At 39.6% G+C, this 21,323-nt stretch overlaps 1 protein-coding gene across 1 annotated transcript in view; it reads right to left on the bottom strand.

The window, feature by feature from the left end:
• The window catches only part of LOC140240087 (synaptophysin-like), a 29,214-nt gene extending 8,106 nt beyond the window's left edge, over window positions 1-21,108 (bottom strand). Inside the window, exons 1-3 of the mRNA XM_072319897.1 lie at window positions 20,982-21,108; window positions 20,792-20,875; window positions 1,855-1,967 (exon numbers count right to left, since the gene is read on the bottom strand). Coding sequence (XP_072175998.1) covers window positions 1,855-1,967; window positions 20,792-20,875; window positions 20,982-21,041 — 257 coding nt within the window. The 5' untranslated portion in view covers window positions 21,042-21,108. The remainder of the gene's footprint in view (window positions 1-1,854; window positions 1,968-20,791; window positions 20,876-20,981) is intronic.
• Between the last annotated feature and the right edge of the window lie 215 nt (window positions 21,109-21,323).

Genomic DNA, 21,323 nt, shown 5'->3' with positions numbered 1-21,323 from the left:
AGTAACCTTATCTGTTCCTATCAGAACTTATCAAAACTTGTCTGAACCTATCTGAACTTACCTGAACTTTAATCTGAACCTATTTGAACTTTAATCTGAACCTATTTGAACTTATCTGAACCTAGAAGAACCTATTTGAACCTGTTTGAACTTTAAATCTGAACCTGCCTAATGCATCTGAACATATCCGAACATATCTGATCCTATCTATGACTTACAGTGACAGTTTCAGGAGTGCAAAACTACTAGTGTTACTTTGGGCCACTCAGGCTTACTGTCCAGGAAATATTACTCTATAAGTGTGGGGGTCAGTGCACAATGCATGAACATTTCTATTGAGAACAATCCCCTATGTGGGGGAGTCATTAGTACACTTGTAAGTCATTGAGAGAGACAGAAAAAGGGAAAGAGAGAAAGAGGAAAGAATGATATAGAGCAAGAGGACATTCTCTTTCTAGATTTCCTGAGATCATCACTGTGGTCTAAAAAAGCCTATCAGCTGTCTGCAAAACATATTTGAGCACTGTAATCTTGGTCCTTGGGTATGATTTCCTGTATGTTTGGCACTTGGTAGAGATCATGGCACCCATCCAACCATTGCCTTCTGATCAGTTGGTTTGTATCAAACCATTCATTCTTTCATTCATTTTAGAAGCCTTGATGCATTGGGGTCGTTTCACGTTGAAACTAGAAATGTCGCTATGGTGACTGGTATACATATGCCAAGTTTCACTAGGATACCACAGACATTTTTTTAAAAAAGTTACGTTGTCTACAAAATTGATTACGGATGGACGGATGGTCAGACGGACAGACAACCTGAAACCATGATGCCTCTGGCAACACTTTGTGGCAGAGGCATAAAAATCGACAACAAAATAGACTGACTGCAACTGAAAAAGCATGATGGGTAATTCCAAAATGCATGATCCTTGATAAATGACTGCAGGCCAAGATATTCCAAATGTCTCTTAAATTCATAAAATAACTGAACTTTTCTGCCTATGAATGAACCTCTCAGTTTACTACTGCCAAGGAATGATGAAAATTCAATCCTTCATTGTGAGAACCGACTACTGGGTACCTAATGAATCAGAACTTGATCAATACCTATCAAACTTTATGCAAACCGAATTTGTCTGAAAAGGGAAAGGCTTCAATTGATGAGATGCTGACACTCTACAACCGATGGGACATTCATTGATGCATATTCTAGGCTTTCAAAGTGGACTCAGTGAATGCTATCCTCACTTAAGATTGAGGAAAATCAAACAAGTACCGGTACCTCAAAATCATGACTTTTTAAAGTATCGATCAGATCCATGCACCGTCATTGCTGGATAAGAAGACTATTAAACAGTTTGTGACGTTATTCAGTAATTATGTAAAAAAAAAAACATGAAGGGAATTCCACAAAATATTTAACCTTTTTTGAAAAGTATGCATTCTTTCTACTTGTTACTGATACTAATATCTTAAGGGTTACATTATTTCCCCATGCCCTCTGAAAGAGGCAAGTCAAGTAAAGAAAAAAAGCAAAAATACATTGAATTTTCTGAATATTCTTTTTTTTAAATATATTGTTCCTCGATTATGACATCACAAATGTTGTAGCCTTCCTATCTAGCAATGATGGCACATACATTAATAAAGATTTACTCATTTCATTATTTTTTTAATAGATGTCCAATTTTCTGTAAAGTTCATAGCTGTGCTTTGCTAGTATATGGATTTCCACATTAACTATATGGAAAACCCACATTGGGGGTGAATTACCCTTAAAAAAGAAAGAGAGAAAGAAAAAAAAAGGGTGGTTTCCAAGATACTGTAGTGCCACAAGCCACTTCTACCCACCTGAATGGGTACTCAACCTTCTGCTCGTACACATGGCCCGGGGCGCAGCTCACGGTGAAGGTGTAATAGGTGGCATATCCGGCAGTGGTCGCAAACATGCAGACCGCAAGCACCTGCAGAGATTTGATAGAGGATGGTCAGACACAAATTGACATTACCAGAAATCCAGACAACTGGATGCAAAAAGGACGGAAGTGAGGTAGAGTGAGAGAATTCATATTAATGGAGAGGTGGAGACAAAGAAGATAAGTAGAAACATACACCAGAATTTTGTGATGGGAATTATCAAATATAAAAATTGATTAATGGATGGGCACACACAGAGATTACGAGAAAGAGAGAAGGGGATGGGGGGGGGGGGTGGGAATGGAGAAACAGAAAGATACAGTGTAGAATGAAGAGGTTGGGACATGGGTAGAAAGATATGAAAAAAGTGACATACATGTGTACATAGACAAAATAATAAAATTATTAGTTTGTTGATACTGTGTGAAGTGCATTTTAAATTATCAGTTGATTTTATGTGTTTTACAAACAGAATTTAAAACAATTGATGGTGATCATTTATTCATACCTTTATACAATACTACCAAATTGGGAAATGACATCAGAGTCACACTGTCAAAAGTTTTTTATGTGAGTAGGTTATACTTTTAAAAACAAACTGTTCTCAGTCCAAACTCCACCTATGCATGCATCCCTAAGTAATGCCTTGCTTATATTATGATATCTCTGACCTAAAGCAACATGCACCTCTTCAATTTAAATGCCTCTTGTCTGTAAATGCCTGTGCAACCACTCATATCAGAGCTCTGTCAATGGTTTTACATGAACTCCACAGATGGCCTATACATGTATGACTGACTACCAGTAATATTTTAACGAGCAATTTAACATAATCCATGACAGAAATCTCACAGCACTTGATTTTAATGACATCAACTTCTATTGCAAGCTTCACTCAGTGCAAACTCAACAATTAGTGAGAAGCAGTTTGGCCTGATGATTTTTTTAAACTGAAATTTTGATACATTTGCATAGAAGGTAGGGGGGGGCACCAAGAAACTAAAGAATCACTTCATCTTCTGAGATGAATATTTGATTAAAATATTTCTGATGAAAAAGGGACCAAGAAAACAATTTACACCTAAATTACATGTAAATTACCTATATGGAACACTCAGAATGCTTTCAGAAAAACTATTCAAATGTGCAGTCAAATTTGAAGACTGGAATCTCATTTCACTTTAACTGACTTCATGGAAAAATCAGTTGTAATGTGAGTGATGACCAGGGTTCAGCAGGCAACACTAGGATGGTCTATGAAGGGTTTCAGTGTGCTGCAGCAATATACCATTTGTTACCTCCACCAAGGCAGGAGGCTACAGTGTCCGTTTTTTTCAGCATTTGTTTGTTGGTTTGTCTATCCGTGTGCAAAATAACTCAAAAAGTGGCAAACAGATTTGGATAAAACTTACAGGAAAGGCTGAGAATGACACAAGGAAGAGATGATTACATTTTGGTAGTGATCTGGTAATTTTTGTACATCTATATAGCTTAGTACCAGTGGTCAAACGGTTAAAAATAAGATTGTACCAGCAATCATGTTGGAACACTATAGCTTCGAAAGTCCTTGAGTGGGCCCTAGACCTCAGCATCAAGGGACTGCATGTCTTGACCATATGATTCTGTATACATGTACATCATTAATTTTTTTTCCATTTTTTCTGTGAACGTGCAAAGATTTCAAGTTGCGAATCATCCTGCTGGTGTGAAACTTGGAACATGTAACACTGCTATTCCTCACACATGCTACAGATAACACACAATAAAGTAAATTCAGAGACAGGGGGTGGGGGGGGGGGAACCTGGTGAACATTATGTACCTTCAGTTCTATCTTGCTTCATACCCATCCTTCACTAAATCAGTAACAAAGAAAGTTATCAGAGAACCTGTGAAATATCCTTTCTACTCACTGTACATTAACCCTTCCAGGACCCAGTATCTTGAATCTCTTTCATAATCTTTACAGAATGGTTACCATGGCATGACAGAGGTAGTATGTAAATCGGACAAAGTTAAATTACTCAAGCACTCTCGTGACTCAAATCTCTCAAGAGTCATTTCTTTCTTTCTCACTCTCCTTTATGTTCTATTACACAATTGTAAATATTAAGCACACCCGATACACCCTGCCCCATCCATCCCCCCCCCCCCCCCTTGGCGCTCTTGTGACATGCAGGTCAACCTGTTGCTCAATCACAAGACTTTATTTCTTTGTGCATAAGATTCACATTTTATACTGTATACATTTGTCCCTTTGTGAGTCTTTCGCATTGCTTCATTGTCTCCAATGCCTTGAAAAGCAGAAGGGCGAGAGGTTTTGGTTTGGTGTATAATTTGTGCAATCTTCTGGTTCAGAAGAGAATAGAAATCCTCTGGGGCACGAAATATGCTGCCTCTGTGTGATGAAGTATAATGAGATTTTATATCTCCCAATTACCAGAGGGTACCACGCATTGATGGGACACCAGAGTGACAGAGAGAAGGGGCATACATTATGAATGACGCATGCATCTAATAGCAAACTCTCAAAATCTTGATGTGCAACTTAAAGGGAGAGTATAGTTGCAAACGAAAGATGCTTCAGAAACATTAAATTATGATAATAGATGCGGGCTCAAGTCATATCCCAAGAGTTGTACCCTCTTGTGCATACTGACCAGTAAATATACCCACAAACTACTTTCCCCAATACCTATTAGAAATTATGAAAAAAGTATTTCTGACACTGTAAGGAGTAGAACATCTCAACACTTGTAAATTGAAATTATAATTATAATATAAATTAAAAACTGTCACAAATGCACACACAACTAGTTATGTACATGTATCAAGGCTGTATGCATGGTTGTTTCAATGTGTATGTACACAGGTGGACCAGAATAATGGAGAACATTCTATATGATATAGATATAGTACATACAGGCTGACCAGATCAGTAGAGAATTTTCTACGTGGTATACAATGTAGCTACAGTACATGTATGCATGTGACAGGAAATACATTATAGCTCACTCAATCTAGAATGATTTAACCCATTCCAGAAAATTCTAGGAAGTGCTGGCTGAGTGAGGCACTGCCCTTGTAACCCAATGTGATTGGTAGTTAATTTTGGCAATGATGTTATGCACATATTAGGCAGTGAGTCATCCAGGATTCCTGGAACTTGGACTTGCTAGTATGTTCAGGTATGTGGCCCCAGGTTGGAGAAAATTACAGAATGTACTAGAAAGGGGTGAATGGATAGTATATAAGCCGGAGAAATTCTGCAGTAGGCAGAGTACCCAACACCTCTGCTCTGAGAGTTACGTCATTTCTGGCTCTGAAGCGACTTGTTATAGTCAGTCCTGTGTTACCTGCTGACCTGCTATATAAACTGTGTTTGTGGAGATAAGGCCTGGGAGACATTTTGCCTGCAGAGAATTAATTTGCCTACATTGGAGAGAGACTCCATATTTTAGTGTCAACGGACATTATTACGGCAAAGCTGTGACGGGCTGGATTCCTTGCTGGACATTATAAAGTGAATCATCATTCAACGCATCAACTGGACGTGGTCGTCATAACGTTTGGATTTTGCACGTTTCGCCGTGGACATACACCTTGTTTATCGTGGACTTTACCCTGGATTTATAAAGTGGATTATTGCAACCAGTGCCTTTGGAGTTACGTCGGAGGAACCATTCATCGGTGCGTCAAGGATCATTCATCGGTGCATCGAACATCGTATCTGGACACTGTCAAAGGATTACTTGCTTTCAAATTTGGCTGTAAGTGATTTCACTACCGATTTATAATTGTTTTATTGATCATTATTGTACTGATGTGAAAACCGATTACGAGTCTGTACCCACAATATCACTGTTAATAAACCGCCTGAACATCAGTCGATTGTTTCTTTTGTGCGATCATTCTCAGAGTGATTTTGGTCGTAACAAAATTGGGGGCTTGTCCGGGAAGTGAATTTAAAGCCAAAACTTAGAATTTGGAACGTTCCGGAATCCAGAATATTGGTATAGACAAAATACCGGTTGAGTTGATTGTTCAATTGTACATTGTGTGTATACATTGTGACAATGTCAATCAGTACAATGGATGTTCAGGCATTTGTTCAGAGGACAGATTTGTCCCTCAAAGATTTGCAAAGGTTACGCAAATGTGATTTGACTGCTATTGCACAGCATTTGAATGTTGATGTTCCACAAGGTGTAAGAAAGGCAGAGATTCTTGACTTGGTAGCTGGTCACATGGAGCTCAAAGAAGAAATTGACACTTCAGATCAAGCTCAAATGTCAGATCAAACACGGCTTGAGCTTGCAAAATTGGAAATCAAGGAGAGAGAAAGAGCAAGGGAACTAGAACTGGAAAAAGAGAAGATGAGACTAGAAATGGAAAGAGAGAGGGAAAGAGAACAAAGAGAAATGGAAATGAAGGAAAGGGAAAGGGCTAGAGAAGTGGAAAGAGAAATTGAAATGAAGAAAATTGAAGTGGATCAACAACTGAAATTGCGTGAGATGGAATTGACTCATGCACAGACTGTTTTAAATCGTGAAAGGGCTCCCTCTGAATTTGATTTGGCCAAGAACATTCGATTGGTGCCAAAATTTGAGGAAAACAGAGTTGATGCATATTTTGTGTCATTTGAGAAGGTGGCTGACAGTTTGAACTGGCCACAGGAATTTTGGCCCATGCTCCTTCAAAGTGTGTTTGTCGGCAAAGCCGCCGATGTGTACTCATCTCTCTCAAAAGAGCAATCACGTGACTATGCTACAGTCAAGAAGGCAGTGTTGAATGCTTATGAGTTGGTGCCAGAGGCGTACAGACACAAGTTCAGAAATTCGTACCGCAAACCAGGCCAGACACATGTTAAGTTTGCTCGTGAAAAAGAAATGATGTTTGATAGGTGGTACAGGTCCCTGAAAGTGGATCAGGACTTTGATAACCTACGTGAGGTTGTTCTCTTGGAAGAATTCAAAAAGAGTGTTGCTTTCAGTGTGAGGTCGCATTTGGATGATCACAAAGTGACAAGTTTGCATAAAGCAGCCTTGATGGCTGATGAGTATGAGCTGACCCACAGAAATGACAACAGACCACCTTTCAGGAATTTCTCTGGAAATAAGAGAGACAAAAATCAGTCGAGCAATCCAAGGAATGCTGGTTCTGAAAAAGGCACGAGTTCTGAAACTTCATCGGCACCAAAGTCTCAATCTGACAAAGGGTCCAGTACAAGTGCAAATGTCATCAAATGTTTTCACTGTAACAAGACAGGGCATGTGAAGTCACAGTGTTGGAAGTTGCAAAACAAAGCAAAGAAGGACATGGGATTTGTCATGTCAAAAAGTGTCCTACCCGAAAATAGTGTCCCTTTCAGTGAAACACAGGCCATTGAAAGTCGATCTCCCAAATTCAGAGATAGAACTAAGCAGGTGGATGAGAGCTATCGTAGCTTTTTGTTTGATGGTGAGGTGACCCCATGTACTTCTGGTGAGGCAGGTAAGCCAGTGGTCATCCTACGGGATACGGGGGCCTCTCAGTCGTTGATGGTGGATGGTGGTATGACTTTTCCACCAGATATAGTGCAGTGAATGCAAAAGTCTTGATTCAGACTGTTGATGGCAGTTATATGTCAGTTCCACTGTATAGAGTGGATTTGAAGTGTGACCTAGTTTCTGGTCCTGTCACTGTTGGAGTTGTTCCTGAGTTGCCCATGGCAGGCATTGACTTTTTGTTGGGGAATGACTTGGCTGGGGACAAGGTGGTTGCGTCTCCAGTTGTTTCGGATAAACCAGTGGTGGTTGCTGAAACTGAGCAGTTGCAGGAGGAGTTTCCTGGGATTTTCCCAGATTGTGTTGTGACTAGGTCTCAGGCTCGTAAAGCTGTTCAAGATGATGCGGATTCTGTTGATGTGGAGGAGAATTCCGGTGTTTGGTTGGCAGAAACCTTTTTCAAGGATTTGAACGATGGGGTTGCTGTATTAGGCTCCGAGGCTAACAGTGATGGGCTGTTTAGCAAGTCTTCCTTGGTTGAAGCATAGCAGGCAGACTCTGAGTTGAAAGGCTTGTCTCAGACGGCGTGTTCTGAGGCTGAGGCTGAAAAGGTCCCTGAGTGCTATTATGTCAAAGATGGCATTTTGATGAGGAAGTGGAGACCTCCCCATAGGCCAGCTGATGAGGATTGGACGGTGGTCCGTCAAGTTGTTGTCCCTCCCTGTTACCGCGGTGAGATCTTGAGGATTGCTCACGAGTTACCTGTTGGCGGCCATTTAGGCGTCAGAAAGACAAAGGATCGGATCATGAGGCATTTCTATTGGCCAGGGTTGAATGTGGATGTGGCTGAGTTTTGCAAGACTTGTCACACATGTCAGGTGGCTGGTAAACCACAGCATTCAGTGAAGCCGGCGCCATTGATTCCGATACCTGCGTTTGAAGAACCATTCAGTCGGGTTCTAGTTGACTGTGTTGGACCTTTGCCTAGGACTAGGTCGGGTCATAAGTACCTCTTGACAATCATGGATATGTCTACACGGTTACCAGAGGCTATCCCATTGCGAAATATCACTGCTAAGACTGTGGTAGATGCTCTAGTGCAGTTTTTCACTAGGTATGGGTTGCCCAAGGAAGTGCAGTCTGACCAAGGGTCAAATTTCATGTCAGGCATATTTCAAGAGGTGATGTATCGTTTGGGTGTGAAGCAGCTGAAGTCGTCAGCTTATCATCCCCAATCCCAAGGTGCGTTGGAGCGCTACCACCAGACCCTAAAGACAATGATTAGGGCATTTTGTGAGGAGTATCCCGAGGATTGGGATAAGGGCATCCCTTTCCTCCTGTTTGCAACGAGGGACTCCCCAAATGAGTCGACGGGTTTCAGCCCATTTGAGTTGGTGTACGGTCATGAAGTTAGGGGCCCACTGAAGCTCATCAAAGAGAAATTCATGACTGAGGATGATGAGGTCCACCTACTTGACTATGTGTCAAAGTTTCGTGAAAGGCTTTCAAAGGCTTGTGAGGTAGCTAGGGAACACTTGAAAGTGTCACAAGACTCTATGAAGAGAAAGGCAGACAAAAATGCCAAAGCCCGAACCTTCAAACCAGGTGACAAAGTTCTTGTACTGCTGCCCATACAAGGTGAACCACTGAAAGCCAAGTTCAGTGGCCCATACTGTGTCAAAAAGAAACTCAATGATGTGAACTATGTGATCCGCACACCAGCTAGATGCAAAGAACAGAGAATGTGTCATGTCAATATGTTGAAAGAGTGCTATGACAGAAAGTCAGTTGGTGTGACATAGATAGTGGATATAGCACAGTAGAATTTAAGGGTGAAAAGTTTTCACCACATATTACTTACAGTGTATGTGTTTAGCATATCCATTAATGTATGCAAAACAGTTTGACATGATTGTATAAGTTCCAAGAATCCAAGCAATATCATTGTAGATGGTATCCATGAAAAGAGAACATGGAATTAATGAAGCTATTCAAAAGGCATGTGATAGTATGTGATTATGGTTGCTTGATTTGGATTTTACCTCACATTCGTTGTAATGTAAATAACAATGAGAAATTGTGAAGGTAAAAGAAACCCTTGCTACGGCAAGGCTTTCTTTTTCCCATGGGGGATGGTGTCACAAATGCACACACAACTAGTTATGTACATGTATCAAGGCTGTATGCATGGTTGTTTTAATGTGTATGTACACAGGTGGACCAGAATAATGGAGAACATTCTATATGATATAGATATAGTACATACAGGCTGACCAGATCAGTGGAGAATTTTCTACGTGGTATACAATGTAGCTACAGTACATGTATGCATGTGACAGGAAATACATTATAGCTCACTCAATCTAGAATGATTTAACCCATTCCAGAAAATTCTAGGAAGTGCTGGCTGAGTGAGGCACTGCCCTTGTAACCCAATGTGATTGGTAGTTAATTTTGGCAATGATGTTATGCACATATTAGGCAGTGAGTCATCCAGGATTCCTGGAACTTGGACTTGCTAGTATGTTCAGGTATGTGGCCCCAGGTTGGAGAAAATTACAGAATGTACTAGAAAGGGGTGAATGGATAATATATAAGCCGGAGAAATTCTGCAGTAGGCAGAGTACCCAACACCTCTGCTCTGAGAGTTACGTCATTTCTGGCTCTGAAGCGACTTGTTATAGTCAGTCCTGTGTTACCTGCTGACCTGCTATACAAACTGTGTTTGTGGAGATAAGGCCTGGGAGACATTTTGCCTGCAGAGAATTAATTTGCCTACATTGGAGAGAGACTCCATATTTTAGTGTCAACGGACATTATTACGGCAAAGCTGTGACGGGCTGGATTCCTTGCTGGACATTATAAAGTGAATCATCATTCAACGCATCAACTGGACGTGGTCGTCATAACGTTTGGATTTTGCACGTTTCGCCGTGGACATACACCTTGTTTATCGTGGACTTTACCCTGGATTTATAAAGTGGATTATTGCAACCAGTGCCTTTGGAGTTACGTCGGAGGAACCATTCATCGGTGCGTCAAGGATCATTCATCGGTGCATCGAACATCGTATCTGGACACTGTCAAAGGATTACTTGCTTTCAAATTTGGCTGTAAGTGATTTCACTACCGATTTATAATTGTTTTATTGATCATTATTGTACTGATGTGAAAACCGATTACGAGTCTGTACCCACAATATCACTGTTAATAAACCGCCTGAACATCAGTTGATTGTTTCTTTTGTGCGATCATTCTCAGAGTGATTTTGGTCGTAACAAAATCAAACAAGCAAAAAAAAAAAAAAGAAAATATGTACTGCTTCTTCCTCAATACCTTGAATAACTTGTTCACATTTTTCATTAATTTACATGGAATCATTAAACCAGGGTTGTACACTAACCCATTTTTTTTCTACTGCCTATTGGACCAGTAGGTACCCAGTTTTTCCATTTTTTACTGGTCCATTCCTGAAAAAGTTACTGGTCGACACTGATTTTTACTGGTTAGGGACCGTCGGACCAGTGCCAGTGTGCAGCACTGATTAAACTTTGCATTAAAGTGTGACTTGGCAAGACTTTAGTGTATAGGTTTCTTTAAATTGTACACTGGATCTTTTCCTTGGATTGAATTCCTTGCTGATGGCTCTACAGTGTATCAATTATTTTGATAAGTCCTTCTTTATCCAGTGTCTTGGAATAAATTTTCTGCTGATGATTAAAAAACCCTGACATTGTGATTGGGAGTTACCAAGGTCAGCCTGGCTTGGAATATATACATCATGTTCAAGAATCTCAGCAATGATTTGGAAATCAGTCACAGAACAGCCTCTTTGCAAGCAGCCAAATTTGGAAAAGAATATTGATGTGTTTTAGAATACAACCTTATTTTGGTCAAACTACTAGTGTACACCTAGGATTTGTACTGCAATATATAATGAGCGACAGTGAGTTGCCATCAAGGCTTGGTGCATACACATATCTGGTAATACACGTTTGTAAGAGTGCACATACAAGTACGCTACAGCATGCACTGCATTGATTTTACAATAATTCTACTGATCCTACAATACCTTGTAGATACCTATCAAGAGTGATCACAAGGCAATTCCCAGACTAAATACACATCTCAGGGTTGTTTTCTATAAATATCTAAAGATACAGAAAAAAAGCAAAATTTGAAGAAATTACTATGAACAATTTTACATCTTATCAATCCAAGTAGAACTTCTTCACAAGACTATTCAACCATTCCTTTTAAACAAAGATGGAGGGAATTTACAATCCAAACAATAACAATTCACCTGTACACCTGTACTCTGAAATCACCATCATATAGAAATTTGCTCCACAGGGACTGTAAAAGGATGGCAGTATTACTAACACAGAAGTTTTGTCCAGAAGTATGCTGTGTGTGGAAATTTCATGCTATCTATTGCCTGTAAGATCTCATAATAGATATCTTCTGATCTTTGGATTAGACCATTAATCTTAAAAATTGAGTGCTTTGTCATATTAATAGGAAGGCAGTGCATTCAAAATGATCAATTTAACAATTGTAGGTATAAATTGAAGGGCAACATTGTGTTCTGAAACATAAAACTGTAATCATTGAGAACAACTTGTAATGGCACTCTAAAATTGTTTCAAATCTCATGAGCTCTGGAAAGCAATCTGGTAATCCTCACTATCATCTTACAGGAGACACCACACATTATTTCTGATAGCCATGGCAGTATCTGTCTGATGCACACTACATGAGGGTCTTTGGAGAGAGCATTGGGCTCTGATGCCAGACAAGTTAAAATGCATTATAAGGAAGGGCTGGATAACTGGGGATATTAGTCTATATATATATTTTTTTTTGCAATATGATAACAAATCACAATTACTCATACAGTTGTAAAGCATAATATGACATTTCCTGCATTGAGATGTATTTATAGATTTTTCCAAGAAGATGCTATTTGATATGCGATGCTAATGCCAAAGTTTGGGTATATGTTCATTATTTCACCAGAGCTGTGCCCAGAATATCATGTGGTGTTGAAATTTTCAGGAATTCTCTGATCTACTGAAGCAGAGTGATAATTCGGTATCGAAAGAACCTAAACTGAGTTGGATGGAAATAAGAAACATACTAAGTAAAACAGAGTTGAGATGTAAAAAACAAAAAACAAAAAACAAAACAAAACAAAACAAAACAAAACAACAACAACAACAACAACAACAAAGGACTACAAAATTGTACATAGCTACCAAAAGGATTGATCACAATTGTGCCTATTCATAGATTCTCTGGCAAATACATGCATAGCTATGATGGACATACAACGTATGTTACCTTGTATGTCTATTGTACATTAATGCCCTTTTCCACCACTTGATAACAAGCTCTTTTGATTTAAAAAGGGATAAACCAGTATCATTACAAAAACATTTTCAGCAAGATCCCACATAACTACTTAGTTAGACCCATACCACTGTCATCCACCAGAACTGCCAATACATGCATATTTCTGTAACTTACACACACCCCTATTTTTAGATGTTACATCATTCAGTAGCACAGTGGCTCAAGCTACACTGTATATTTGGAAAGGTGAAAAAAAAAAAATAATTAGAATTTTTTTTCCCCCCATTTAGGTGGGGCTCCCATTTAAATGGTGACTGGCATATATATACAGCATGTACATGGTAATTACGCCACAGGGAACCCAGCACGTTATTACACAAGACGATGCACAATTACAATGTATTGTAGAAATTGACAGCAACACACATGCTAGGCACCACGGACAAGATGGCAATGAAAAATAAAATCAAGAGCTCGTACATGAGTAGAGTGGAACAGTTCCTGATTATCTGATGAACACTGTAATTTGGCCGAGAGTGGCCTTAACTCACTTGTTACAGATCTCAAAATAATGCAGCAGTCCTTTTGCCATTTTTAGTTACAGTAAATTAGTGTACTTTAGCTTGCACCAAATTGGTGTCTTTGATTCCTAACATGAACTCCTGCAGTTAGAGCTGGTGAATTATTTAGATTAGAATGAAGAGGCTAGTGCTGTAAATAACAGACAGCTCTACCCTGTAATGAATGGTCAAAATGGTGTCATTTCCCCTTTTTTCAGCAAAATTAGATCCAGACCCTGCTGTATGTTTAAGTTTATTGTTGGCATTGGGGCATTTACATTACACAAGTACAGAATTGGGAGCCCTACAATATGTGCTATGGCACTGGATCTACTGTATCAACAAGTATAGTCAAATCTGCCTTTTAAAGCGGCCACTGAAAAATCCCCCGAGAGATATAGCCGCCACCTGCCGAACGTGGCCAGCGGCCACAAATTTTGTTTCCCGCGGTAGATTCTGACCAGTCTATAGCGGCCGCAGGCCCAATGGAGCTGTAGCCTAGCCGATAATTCAGTGTGCTTTTCTGCTTTGTAGCCGTGCCAGTCATTCCTGGGCAACGTTCAGTGATCGCCATCGCTGCATTCATCACTCATTCAGTCATAATACTAGTATTCTTCATGACTGTACACATGCTACTGTGCAACAATTTGATGAACACCAGAATTGCTCAATGCATGAAACATCTGTGTACATACACGTACATGAAAGTACATACTTTAACACAATATTTTCGCAGCATGACATTTTTGCGAAATGGAGCTGACGATCTTTTTCACGGCATGTAATTTTCGCGAATTGCCTCTAACATTCAATGCGTATAGTGTAGACAAGAACTTTCATAAGCATTTTAATTTCGTGAATCTTGGCTCTCGCGAAATTCATGAATTTAAAAATGCATGTGAACATTGTTCTCATACAGTATATAGATGTTAGTATGTATACATGATACACTTACATGTAGGCAATGCACACAAAAGTTGGATGACCTGTCTATAGCGGCCACCAGTCTATAACGGCCACTTTTTTCGTCTCCCTTGGGTGGCCATTATAGACAGGTTTGACTGTAACTAGTGCTCGTAAACCTGTACAATACAATATGTTTGTACTGAACACTGCTCAATGAAGGAGTTCTGTTGTGGCAATGATACAAAAATTAAGACAATTTTCTGTTAACCTTTTGCAATTTTTACACAGCTACCAAGCGTTTTATTGTTTTCAGTGGCCTGATAATATTCGTGTACATACTGTACTTCATCACAGCTTTACTCACTCAGTGAGACTGAGACTTGAGAGTCACATGCTATGAATATCAAACGTTAGGCAATGATATCATATGAGGGTTCCAAATCAGTATCCAGAAAATGATTTTGATCAAGATGTTATTGCTAGAAGCTAGAATGAAGGTCAAGTACACAAAATGAACAGGGAATTGCCTATTTAATATTAGGGTGAGAGAAATATTATGGCCTTTCAGTAGAAAGACTTTTTTATCTTTTTTTTTTTTTTTTCAGTAGGGATTTTACTGCCAGGTAATGTTCGTTCCTGGGAAAATACTGAATCGTATGTACTTTCTGTACAACTCTCACTAATAATATTAGCAGAACGGAAGACCAATAACAGACAGCCAGAAGTACTGCATAGTAGGGAAAGTAAGGAGCTTTATTTAGAGGTATATCTATATTGAAACAAGAAAGTTGTACAATTGAGCAAGAAGTCATGGCACAAAAGGGTACTGAATGACCACTTCAAAGCAGTATGCAACCAGCTGAAACAAAGGAATGCTCGCATCATTCGAAAAGAAGGGGGAAAAAAAACCCTTGGCACTGCTGACAGTGTGACAACAGCATTTAACTTTATGAACTAGTGGTAGACTCAAAAGTGGTAGCATCAGAAGTTTAGCAAGTGATAACTTGTAGCTTTGACCCCCCCCCCAAAAAAAAAAGAAAAGAAAAGAAGTAGACTACATTAAGTACAGAGATCATTGTTTAAGTAAACTTACTTTCAACTCAAATTTTGCAATTTTTAGATACGAAAAATTGCTCAAAAATCAGTGAGGGATAATGTTGTAGAAAAAAGTCTTCCGAGCAGACGGTTGCAAATCAGAAATTTAGAGGGTTTAGGCTCTACTGAGGTAATACAAGTTGAGTGTTGAGTGAGGAGAATATGAAATAGGTGGAGAGAGTATAGTATAGTAGGTGTCTAACACATCAACACTATGCATAGAAACAGACCACCCTGTATTTATGGCACTGCGCGTACAGAAAGAAAATGTGCGCATGGGACTACGCGCAATATAATGGTGTTCGATTCTTCACTGCGCTACGCTAATGCGTGAAATGAGGCAAAAACAAGTACCAGTAGGTAAATACTCTAAAAGTTAGAAATTACCTAAATTTAGCAAAATCGAATTACTTCTCTCCTGTATAACTACCTTTGCTGACTTGTTAGATGTAGATCCTTCCGTAATAAATTTGATGATTTTGACTGCAAAATTGTCATTATGCTGTTCTTTCAACCTCCGCTGCTTTGCGCACACAAATGACGTAATCATTTTGTCGCCCGCTACAGCCGTATGGTCGAACAATTTTCATACTAAAGAACTTGTAACATGAAACTTATTTTCGATTTTTAAACAAACATGAAAGGCCAAAGATAGTCATAGAGATTAGAGAATCATGTTAGATTCTAATTATCTTAAACTGTTGGATTTAAAATTTGAGAAGTTTATGATCAAGCTCTCACTATTGGTTGATGTATAATATTAAAGCTAAAATATTTACATACAAATACAAGCTAGTGAGAAGGTGATGAAAGTGAAAAAGAGGACGAGAGGATAAGGAGAGAGGTGCATTATATGCGCTTTACATGTATATTGTCAATGAGGGTGGGGGTGGTCGGTTTCAATATACATAACAGGGCAGCTGAGTGCCGAAAAAATAACACCCCATGGGTTCGAAAACGCCATCTAGAGCGCGTACCTCAGATTGCATTTTCAGTGCACGCTTGTGAATCCGGAGTATTTTCTCCACATGTGAGTAAAATTTCAGGCAAACTGTGAGATTATTAATGTTTCTATTGATAGAAAAATGTCAGGGTGTCGAAGTGTTGGACACCCAACCAAACCAGTTCATGCCATCCTTGGTGAAACTCTCCAGCAAGGAGTTATGGATAAACTCTGCCTAGTCCTAGTGCCAGTAGCGGGTAAACTCAGCCCCTTGCTAGCACCCTCAGGGGTTGAGTTTACCTGTTGTAACTAAAAAGGCTGAGTTTACCCACACAACTCAGCATGTAAGTACTAAATTACAGTAGAGGATCTACGTATTGTTGTAATGACATACTGGCCGACTGTACACTGTACTAAAAGTCTACTCAGCTCAGCCATTACAGGGTTCGAAATTGGCAATGGTCCGCTGGCCATTGGCCACCCAAAATCACATCGGACTAGCTAAAAATCATAAAATTCTGAAGTTACTAGTCCGTCTGGCTAGCCAAAATATTGCGTCAGTGTCAAAATTGATTCTAAGTAGTCCGCCTGGCTAGTTAAAAAAAAAGTTAAGTACGACCCCTGCCATTAGATTCTACATAGGCCTAGAGTAGCAGACCCAGTTTGCGGCAGGTTAAAGATAATTTAAAGTTTTGGTACCTCAAAAGTTTCCCTGAATTTCCTTGTCTTAGTTTGTGTTTCAGGTTAAAGTACCTTTCATATAACTAACACTGTGAGACTTACTCGCCCCAAAGTGCTCTCATGTCTTAGTAATCATGCAATTAACTGCGACCAGCAGCCCCATACGCATAGCGTAATGGGGCTTCACATTGTAGCATTCAGGATCATGACAGATTTAGTATCGCGGGTAAATATCAACTTAAAATCCAACTAGAAATGTCGCTTTGGCGACTGGTATGCCTCCGCCATAATGCATGATTTTCCCAATAGGTCTAGTACATGTGGACACTGTGTGATCACATTTTCACAAAATTGGCAAAATATTGGAATGACAAGTTTGTCACAAATGTGTTGAATGTTCACCTTCCTTGACGTAGGTTTAATTGGATGAATAGGAGAGCATGTATCTAGGGATTTAAGGACTTTAACTTGACTTTGACCCATTCATACATTTAGGTATTGAGTAATTTTCAAGGTACAGGTGTGGAGAAAAAGTGCAATTTCTGAATTGAATAGTAAATTGTTACCATTTTCATCTGGCCCTTGACCCTAAAATTCATAAGATAATTACTTTCAGGTAGAACATGCATAATATGTACTAAGTTTCAAGGTAACTTGAGCCACTTCCGAGATATGGAGGAAAAAGTTAGTTCAGCACTTTCACTTGATCTTTGACCTTTTGACCTTTGAGGCAAAAAGAGAGAAAAAAAACTTTCCAGAGAATTTCTATTAGGTTACACACGTATACACCAAGTGTAAAAAAATAACCCTGCTGGCATTGCATAAATATTAGGGTAATAGCAAAATTTTGAAGTCTTGCACTTGACCTTTGACCCCTGACCTTTGACCCCATGTACCCTACATTCTCTAGATAATCACTTCCAGTCAGTACATGTATATACTATGTTCCATGAAGATACCTTGAACAATTTTCTAAGGTACGGAGAAAAAAAAGAAGTTTTAATATTTTTACTTGACCTTTTGACCTTTGACCTCATGACCCAAACTTTCACCAGAGAATCTTAATTGGGTAATACATGTATACACTAAGTTTCAAGAAAATCTCTTCAGGCATTCAATAGATATGGTCGAAATAGTGAAATTTTATGTATTTGACCCTGACCTTTTGACCTTTGACCTTTGACCTCATGACCCAAACTTTCACCAGAGAATCTTAATTGGGTAAAACATGTATACACTAAGTTTCAAGAAAATATCTTCAGGCATTCAATAGATATGGTGGAAATAGTGAAATTTTATGTATTTGACCTTGACCTTTTGACCTTTGACCTTGAGCATGTGCACCCAAAAGTTGATAGGCACAACTTCACCCCCTAATACACATACATGCCAAGTTTCATTAGGATACCTCAACAGGTTTCGATAGTTACCTTGTCCACAAAATTCATTACGGACGGACGGAAGGACGGACGGACGGACGGACGGACGGACGGACGGACGGACGGACAACCCGAAAACATAATGCCTCCGGCACCACTTCGTGGCGGAGGCATAAAAATTTCTTCAATTTGAGGACTTACCAATTAAGTTGAAGTATTGAAAACAGGCTTCAGACAACGTTTGGTTCTGCCAGTAGTCTCCTTCTGTTCGAATTGATGACTGAATGTGACTCGGTCAAGAGGACCTTGGGAGAGCTACATACACTGAATACTATGGCCAGCATATGCGCACACATCACATGCACACAAATTTCAAATCCATGAATGGATAAGATGTCTGAGTGCGCATGCGCTGGCCGTCAATTCAGTGTACAGTAGCTCTCCCAAGGTCCTCTCGACCGAGTCACATTCAGTCATCAATTCGAACAGAAAGGGACTATTGGCAAAACCAAACGTTGCCCGAAGCCTGTTTTCAATACTTCGACCTAACTGGTAAGTCTTCAAATTGAAGAAATTTTTGGATTTTAAGTTGATAATAACCCGCGATACTACATCTGTCATGATCCTGAATGCTACAATGCGAAGCCCCATTTAGCTATGCGTATGGGGCTGCTGGTCGCAGTTAGCTATGCGTATGGGGCTGCTGGTTGCAGTTATCATGCAATAATGGTTTCGTACAATACGTGTACTACCTCGCCGCCGTACGGCGGCGCATACTAGTAAACGGCTCTGGTACGAAACCATTATTGCATGATTACTAAGACATGAGAGCACTTTGGGGCGAGTAAGTCTCACAGTGTTAGTTATATGAAAGGTACTTTAACCTGAAACACAAACTAAGACAAGGAAATTCAGGGTACCAAAACTTTATATCATCTTTAAGGCCTTTTCAAGAGTATTTAGTAGTATTCTGGTAAAATGGGCAACAGAAATTAAATATTTTTTTAAATATTTTTTTTTTTATTGGAAGAGGTATCGGTACCAAAGGCATCTTGACAATGCATCACAATTTTGTATGGTGGACAATTACCCTAGTCATAATAATCAATTTTATGCTGAAAATTTGCAACCACCAAGAGGACCCGGTTTGCGGCAGTGGGGTCCAGTTTGCAGCACCCCATACAAAAATGTCCCCTGCTCTTTTTCAAACATTACAATTTTGCAAAAACCAAATATTTTTTGATGGTCCAATTAGTTTTCAGCTTGTTAGAACACTTTATTTGGATTCATTATCTCGATCCCTCACGATTTCAGAGTTTTTCAAGATCGCATGTATTTCATCAATTTCCACCCTTTTTGACATGTAAAATAGCGCTATGTGTGTAAATCCCATAGGGGTGCCGCAAACCGGACCCATCCCTGACATTTTGGTCACTGTTGCAATCCTCAAAACTGACAAAGGAAATGAATTTTAGAATATTTAACACAGTTACACAAGGAATCCTTACCATGCCAGGCCTCTTTTCATATAGTAAGATTTTGTATAAAGATACAAACAAGGGATGATGGTGGTTACCTAGCAACAGAACAGAATCTTGACGTTTTGTTAAGAAAGTCATACTTTTTTTAAAAACTGTGTGACACAGACAGTTTAAATTAGAATTATGAAGGCCATCATCCGAGTTATTTCATGATTCTGGTACTGTATCAAAAGAAAGCTCTTCAGTTGCTCTTCAAATAAAACAATTTAGAAAAAAAAAATACCCTGGTAGTGGTACCCTTCTACTTTTGAAGATATGGTTATATTCCTAGGGGGGTGCCGCAAACTGGACCCCTGCAACAAACTGGTGCCCCGACTCTACAGCTAGCCCATGCGTCTGGTCGGGCTAATCAACTATTTTGTAGATCTAACGTTAGGTGAAGATTTCTAGTAGATTTCTAGGCCCTATCTACTAGTTTCTATTAGGCCTACTAATTTACAGTAGACCCCTAGCCCCGGGACGCTCCTTATACACAGTTGTACTGTGACTGCGTGTTGGGGCTGGTCGCAGTTAAGTAGACCCCCTGAGTGTAGCGGGTAGTAGCACATACTACAATGGAATGCTACTGCTTCTATACTCAGGAGCCTAATTAGGTTTGTAGGGTAGGTTTTAGTGCCTTTCACTAGTTGTGTACAGCTAACATCTAGCCTAAAGCAGCTTGAACTGCGAGATGAACATGCTTTAAATAACACAATTGATTCTACATACAACAGGGTTCTAACGTTAGATTGTTTGTATTGCAAATGCTAAGGACGATGCCAAAACCAGATTGACAGTGAAGCCTGTGCCACGTGACATTCTATTATTTGCTATAAACTCGCCAGAAAGATGACATCATATCGGCTGTATAGATCAGAGATAGACAAATAGTTCTAACGTTACTGGCATTGATTGTGCAACGGCCTGTCTCCTGACAATGACACTCACGAATTCAATGGCCCTCAGAAAACCACGGGGCTCCTTCAGCACACGCAGGCGGTAATCTCGGGCGGCAACACCGGGCGGCGGAGCCTGCGCAAGAATGGAACAAGATAGTTTTGAGTGAGACGTACATCCACAATCATTTCAAAGAGGCTTTTTGAAGGACTGATAATTTTGTCAGTTATTTGATGCTTACCCCTGGTGTTGGCTCTGGCGGTTGTGGGTAAGAACTGGCCTTGTCAAGAGCTGGATCCATGATTTTATCTGTGATAATTTCGCAAAAAGGCGTAGGCAACGTCTCCTCCCGTCAAAATTGTAAGGGTGATGGTCACGAGATGGCGTGCTCTAAATGCAAAGTGCAGTGGTTTGTGGCCTAGTATATTATGGCATGTGATGTGATGGTTCGGTTGAGTTTCTGACTGGATGACGGCGATATTATGTAGGAGGCCTATCGTCATAGTTTTGTTATGTAAAACTCAATGAGGAGGAGATGAAATAATTTTTTTTTTTTGTGAACAAGTGTTAATGTAAGGGTAGA

This window comes from Diadema setosum, chromosome 2 (genome assembly GCF_964275005.1).
Source record: "Diadema setosum chromosome 2, eeDiaSeto1, whole genome shotgun sequence".
NCBI classification, from domain to species: Eukaryota; Metazoa; Echinodermata; class Echinoidea; order Diadematoida; family Diadematidae; genus Diadema; species Diadema setosum.
This window is presented reverse-complemented; position numbering and strand designations above follow the sequence as displayed.